Source organism: Oncorhynchus mykiss, chromosome 13 (assembly GCF_013265735.2).
Source record: "Oncorhynchus mykiss isolate Arlee chromosome 13, USDA_OmykA_1.1, whole genome shotgun sequence".
Lineage (NCBI taxonomy): Eukaryota > Metazoa > Chordata > Actinopteri > Salmoniformes > Salmonidae > Oncorhynchus > Oncorhynchus mykiss.
This window is the reverse complement of record NC_048577.1, coordinates 70,249,362-70,256,523: the sequence shown is the minus strand read 5'-3', so window position 1 is coordinate 70,256,523 and position 7,162 is coordinate 70,249,362. Positions and strand designations below refer to the sequence as shown.

The window sequence follows — 7,162 nt, the reverse complement described above, 5'->3', positions numbered from 1 at the left end:
GACCTAAAGTAGTGCACTATTTAGACTAGGATAGGGTTCCATTGGGGTTACACAAACAGGGAATCCGGTTTCACCTGGTTTTACAGGCCATCTCTCCATTTCCTTGTCATCCCATGCCTAAAGACACACCCAGACTCCCTGATTGATCAACATGTCCTTTTTAATGTTTACAAAGAGGTTGAGATTGAGATTTTTATGTTTTAAATTATATATTTGTCTTATTTCTTATGTAGGCCTACTATTACACAATGTTGATTAATTAAATACATTAAAAAAATAACTGTAGATTGATGTGTGTCTCAATATACTGTGCAATAATTTCATCTCAACATAAAAGTTTGTTGTAGAGGTTATTAAAAACGACAAAAGACACTGTGAACAGGACAGTTAGATAATACTCATGCTAGATTTTACGTGTCATGCTGGACAAAGGAAACTGATTCAACCCTGGCTTTGTTGTTATTGTGTAAAGGCAAGCCCTTCCCAGCCCCAGCGCCCCTCCCCCATGCCAGATATTTTGCCATGGCCAGCCGTTGCTAAGGGAAGTGACGACACCGACGTACAACAGATTGCTGAACGACGAGAAGTCGCATATTAACTATGTGGAAAAAGCCAGACGCAGAGACAGTGGTAAAAGAACATAGCAAAAAAATACAAGGGCAACGTCTTCAAAATCCATCTTCATCTTCGGGAAAAGCAATTCGGGATGATATTGAAAATAGCAAGAGCATAAACTACACACGTTAACCTTCAAAACAAACCCAGTATTATGATTTTATGACATTAGGATTGTTTTAAAAAGAGAGGTGAAAGATAGTTTGTTGGATTGTAGCTAGGGACAGTGTTACTATATCCGGATAGATAGACTACGGGAAGCAGAAAGAAGAGAGAGAAAAATAAACCGTTTCTGGAAATAATTTTGCCTTTAAAAAATATATTTGGACTAAAACTTTTTGGGACTTTTGCCTGAAACATTTTTTTTGTGGATTTTGAGCTAGCTTGCTAGCTGTAAATTGTCAATCATGGAATTGAGAGTGGGAAACCGATACAGACTGGGCAGAAAAATTGGAAGTGGTTCGTTTGGAGATATTTATTTGGGTAAGTTTCTAATATAAAACAGTTAATAGTATTTATTTTCCTCATCTGTTATTTTAGCTTTTTTTAAAAAAAAAAACATTGTTTATAGCAAGCTTACATGGCATTTGCTAGCTGGCTAATAACTCCCAACGGTAGACTCGATCCAACGTCAGCTGTAACGTTTTCGCCAGCTGATTCTAGCAAACGTTGGAACAAATTGTCCCGTTTGAATGTAACTTATCAATGCGCAGATATATTTTTTTATCAGAGTATATCTGTGAGATACTACACACGTCAATTGTTCTTGTTGGTGATATAAACCACCTTCATTTGGGTGATCATAACCACTAGCTAAGCCAGCTGGAAAGGTTTTGAGTCCAATGCTGTCGACCTTTTGTCAAGCTACAGAGACATAACGTTTGGTTGTGCAGAAGTCAACCAGGAAGCGGTCTGTCTGTAACAATAAGCTAAGGACCAAAGCTGAATATAGTGTCTCTAAATGTCCAATTTGACTGATAACTCACGATCTGCCAGAGGCAATGGCTGACTTGACATATATTGTATTGACTGATCTCTCAACATGTTCACCACCGGTATTATAATCTAACTGTGTGTAATGCATTTCAGTTGTTATCAGTCCCTCTTGAAAACGTTAACGAGATGGAACTGCGCGGAACACTATTTTCATTGGAGTGTTGTTGTATCAGCTATCTACTCCAATCCCTATTGACTGTCGTCGCTACTAGTTGTCAGATTGGACATGTTATGACATGTTCTGGTGGTTTGTGTGTAGTCTATGGATGAAAGTGCTTGCTGCTCATCCCTTTCGACTCTCAGCTGAGATCAAACTGGCCTCAGGTCCAGGTGGATAAGGGGCCTAACAAGTTGATAAGACATTATCAAATAAAATGCATGGACATTACAAACTGTCCGTGGCCTAACCTAGATAACATGATGGATGGTATTTTGTCTGTTTTTCATTGATTATTTTCATTCAGCTTCAGCTGATTCATTGGGGGTGAGGTAGAGCAAGGTCATGTTTGTGACACAGAAACTGATGCAGGCCTGTGTGTGTGTGTGTGTCCAACTTCCATCAGGGTAGGTTATGATGAGGGCTCATACCCTCACTTACCTCATATTTGTTTTACTTGCAAACAACAACTGGGCTAGACCTAGTTGGATCACTTGTTACTCTGGTTTTAACAACACCGCAAACCAAACTAGATTAAAAAGGACAACATTATTGTCAAATAATATACATTTTCTTTTGCAAAGCGTTTTGTTACAGTGTGCACTACTGATTATGCCTCCTAGCCACGTCTTATTGCGCTGAAAGGACTGGATAATTAGCTATATATTAAGGACTCCACCACCTTGCCCACTGGCAGGCTTCAGGGCCTATCCAATTCTTTCTGCCCCAGGCTACGTGAAGCACTAATGTGTAGGAGTCTAGGGGTTGATTTGGAATCAGCCAGCAGTGTAGGAGTCTAGGGGTTGATTTGGAATCAGCCAGCAGTGTAGGAATCTAGGGGTCAGCCGGCAGTGTAGGAGTCTAGGGGTTGATTTGGAATCAGCCAGCAGTGTAGGAATCTAGGGGTCAGCCAGCAGTGTAGGAGTCTAGGGGTTGATTTGGAATCAGCCAGCAGTGTAGGAGTCTAGGGGTCAGCCGGCAGTGTAGGAGTCTAGGGGTCAGCCGGCAGTGTAGGAGTCTAGGGGTCAGCCGGCAGTGTAGGAGTCTAGGGGTCAGCCGGCAGTGTAGGAGGCTAGGGGTCAGCCGGCAGTGTAGGAGGCTAGGGGTCAGCCGGCAGTGTAGGAGGCTAGGGGTCAGCCGGCAGTGTAGGAGGCTAGGGGTCAGCCGGCAGTGTAGGAGGCAAGGGGTCGAAATCTGTCTGTAGTTTGTCATGATTGACCGCCGACCTTGCCCCTTATTGTCCTGGAACCAGTGTTGAGGAGCAGGGGCTGTTTTGTCCTGGAACCAGTGTTGAGGAGCAGGGGCTGTATTGTCCTGGAACCAGGGTTGAGGAGCAGGGGCTGTATTGTCCTGGAACCAGGGTTGAGGAGCAGGGGCTGTATTGTCCTGGAACCAGGGTTGGAGGAGCATGGGCTCTATTGTCCTGGAACTAGGGTTGGAGGAGCAGGGGCTCTATTGTCCTGGAACCAGGGTTGGAGGAGCAGGGGCTCTATTGTCCTGGAACTAGGGTTGGAGGAGCAGGGGCTCTATTCTCCTGGAGCCAGGGTTGGAGGAGCATGGGCTCTATTGTCCTGGAACTAGGGTTGGAGGAGCAGGGGCTCTATTGTCCTGGAACCAGGGTTGGAGGAGCAGGGGCTCTATTGTCCTGGAACCAGGTTTGGAGGAGCAGGGGCTCTATTCTCCTGGAACCAGGGTTGGAGGAGCAGGGGCTCTATTGTCCTGGAACCAGGGTTGAGGAGCAGGGGCTTTATTGTCCTGGAACCAGGGTTGGAGGAGCAGGGGCTCTATTGTCCTGGAACCAGGGTTGGAGGAGCAGGGGCTCTATTGTCCTGGGACCAGGGTTGGAGGAGCAGGGGCTCTATTGTCCTGGAACCAGGGTTGGAGGAGCAGGGGCTCTATTGTCCTGGAACCAGGGTTGGAGGAGCAGGAGCTCTATTGTCCTGGAAACAGTGTTGGAGGAGCAGGGGCTGTATTGTCCTGGTGTTGTCCTAGACTAGTGCACTGGTGGTCTTTGTCTGGTGTGGTACTCTCAGTCTCTGGTGGGGTGTTGGGCTGGGTGTGAATATATACAGACCAACACTGTCTTTGAGACAAACTAGACTTGCTGCGGTATGAGTTGTCTACTAATGCTTTCCCTCTGTGTTCAGGTTGGAGTCGGAACAGAACAGTGTCTGGTCTCCCGAGTGGTGCGGTGGTCTAAGGCATTGCATCGCTGTGCTAGCTGTGCCGCTAGAGATTCTGGGTTCGAGTCCAGGGTCTGTCGCAGTCGGCCGCAACCGGGAGACCCATGGGGCGGCGCACAATTGGCCCAGCGTCGTCCGGGTTTGGGGAGGGTTTGGCCGGCAGGGATGTCCTTGTCGCATCGCGCTCTAGCGACTCCTGTGGCGGGCAGGGAGCATGACAGCTGACACGGTCGCCAGGTGTACGGTGTTTCCTCCGACACTTTGGTGCGGCTGGCTTCCGGGTTAAGTGGGCATTCTGTCAAGAAGCAGTGCGGCTTGGTTGGGTTGTGTTTCGGAGGATGCATGGCTCTCGACCTTCACCTCTCCCGAGTCCGTATGGGAGTTGCAGCGAGGGGGCAAGACTGTAACTACCAATTGGATACAAGGAAATTGGTGGAGAAAAAGGGGTAAAAAAGAACAGTGGCTGCCCTCTGTGTTCAGGTTTGGGGTTGTGTTCGTTCGGGCACAAAGCAAGCGTTTGTTATTGGACAGCTACAGATAGAACCTCCTAGTTTCGCCTAATTTTCTAACGCTTCGTCCTTCGTGCCAACTGAACAAGACCCAGGTTGTGTTGTTCTGCTGGAGACTCTGACTGTTGTCTCCAGTGTGTCTGTCAGGACTGCTGATGTCTTGTGTAGGTCACCACCATTACCTAGTTATATAATATGACCGTAATGTGTCTCTGTTGCAGAGCGACGCAGAACAATGATAACACTGGTGTGTTGGTGTCAGTGACTGTGTCCTGACACAGGGTGCTTCCCAAATCCACATTTCACACTATTCCCTATATTGTCCACTACTTTTGACCACAGCTCTATGGGCCCTGTTCAAAAGTAGTGCACTATATAGGGAATATAGTTAAATTTGGGACGTGACCTGTCTCACATTGATGAGAGGAAGCCATTCTAGACTATAGAGAAACACCCCTGGTCTTTAATAAGGGCGTAGGCAGCCTGGCAGCTCACACACACAGAAGTGATGTACAACCTGTGGCGACGTGAGCGATCTCTTTATTGCATGTTTGTACAGTACATCCCCGTTGGTAGATTAGCTGCTCTCACAGCAACAGCTGTACCTGTGGAGAAGCCAGCCTACATGCTGCTTACAATGTGTTGCTGTCAGATGTGTTTTCTTGGTGGAGGTCTGAATTTCACTCCCTCTTGTGTAGCGTTGTAAAATTCAGGTAATTTCCCCTAAATTGCCTTATTTCATCATCGGCTTCCAGGAATCTTCCAACTAGATTCAGAACGCTTCACCTGAGTTCTGATGTTCTCAGCCTTCACCCGAGCTCTGGCGTTCTCAGCCTTCACCCGAGCTCTGACGCTCTCAGCCTTCACCCGAGCTCTGGCGTTCTCAGCCTTCACCCGAGCTCTGGCGTTCTCAGCCTTCACCCGAGCTCTGGCGTTCTCAGCCTTCACCCGAGTTCTGACGTTCTCAGCCTTCACCGAAGCTCCGACGTTTTCAGCCTTCACCCGAGTTCTGACGTTCTCAGCCTTCACCGGAGCTCTGACGTTCTCATCCTTCACCCGAGCTCTGACGTTCTCATCCTTCACCCGAGCTCTGACGTTCTCATCCTTCACCCGAGCTCTGACGTTCTCAGCCTTCACCCGAGCTCTGACGTTCTCATCCTTCACCCGAGCTCTGACGTTCTCATCCTTCACCCGAGCTCTGACGTTCTCATCCTTCACCCGAGCTCTGACGTTCTCATCCTTCACCCGAGCTCTGACGTTCTCATCCTTCACCCGAGCTCTGACGTTCTCAGCCTTCACCCGAGCTCTGACGCTCTCATCCTTCACCCGAGCTCTGACGTTCTCAGCCTTCACCCGAGCTCTGACGCTCTCATCCTTCACCCGAGCTCTGACGCTCTCAATTCTGATAGAAATAAATCAAATAGTTTACTCTTCCTTAACTAGTTGACCCTTTAGTTGGGGTCAGAATGGAAGACCTGTCCCTTACCTCATTCACACACAACATTCCTTTTCCCTGTGAGAACTGTGTGTGTGTGTGTGTGTGCGTGTGAACTGTGTGTGCGTCTCTTTGTGTCTTGCACGTTGTAACAGACCACTCCACCAAAGCCCCTGTTGTGAGATGTATGTGATGTAATGATGTCGCAGGGTGCGTACCAAACGGGCCCCCTATTCCCTATGTAGTGCACTACTATTGACCAGGGCCTACATAGGGAATAGGGTGCCCTTTGCAGACACAGAGAAGGGCAGAACAGAGATGTCCTTGGAGCCAGAGAGTTATTGTTACAGCCAGCTGCTCTTAATGCCCTGTTCAGACACAACTACCTGATCCATCGCCGTTGGCTGAGTCCCAAATGGCCCCCTGTATGGTCATAAGCAGTGCACTATTTAGAGGAAAGGGTGCCATTTGGCACTAAGCTAATAAGTATCCTGTTCCATGCTTGTTTTCTCTCCTACAAACCCCTGTAGCTGTTTGCTTTCATGTGTAGATAGAAGATGGATGGAAGGCCGCTCACTCTGGTTCACTTCATACAATGGTGTAATCATGTTCTATCCCCTGTGTGTGTGTGTGTGTGTGTGTGTGTGTGTTGAGGTAATCATGGTTTTGAGCACAGCTGGAATCTCTTAAGGGTCTCGGTAGCGTGCTGTGTTCTGTTCTGTGTTCCTGGTCCTGTAAAGACCTGGTGTGTGTGTGTTGTCATAGGCAACGAGACGTGAGGATGAGGTCAGTGTTTGGCCTGTGATTGGAGAACTGGGATGTAGTTCAACAGGGTGACACTTTCCTAATGTGCATCCCAAAGGACACCCTATTCCCTATTTAGTGCACTACTTTTGACCAGAGTTCTATGGGCCCTGGCACCCTATTCCCTATTTAGTGCACTACTTTTGACCAGAGTTCTATGGGCCCTGGCACCCTATTCCCTATTTAGTGCACTACTTTTGACCAGAGTTCTATGGGCCCTGGCACCCTATTCCCTATTTAGTGCACTACTTTTGACCAGAGTTCTATGGGCCCTGGCACCCTATTCCCTATTTAGTGCACTACTTTTGACCAGAGTTCTATGGGCCCTGGCACCCTATTCCCTATTTAGTGCACTACTTTTGACCAGAGTTCTATGGGCCCTGGCACCCTATTCCCTATTTAGTGCACTACTTTTGACCAGAGTTCTATGGGCCCTGGCACCCTATTCCCTATTTAGTGCACT

The 7,162-nt window shown here is 47.8% G+C and overlaps 1 protein-coding gene across 1 annotated transcript in view; it reads left to right on the top strand.

The window, feature by feature from the left end:
- Nucleotides 1-533: 533 nt before the first annotated feature.
- Nucleotides 534-7,162, top strand: part of LOC110485314 (casein kinase I) — an 80,473-nt gene continuing 73,844 nt past the window's right edge. Inside the window, exon 1 of the mRNA XM_036942050.1 lies at nt 534-1,098. Within this exon, the coding sequence (XP_036797945.1) occupies nt 1,023-1,098 (76 nt within the window). The 5' untranslated portion in view covers nt 534-1,022. The remainder of the gene's footprint in view (nt 1,099-7,162) is intronic.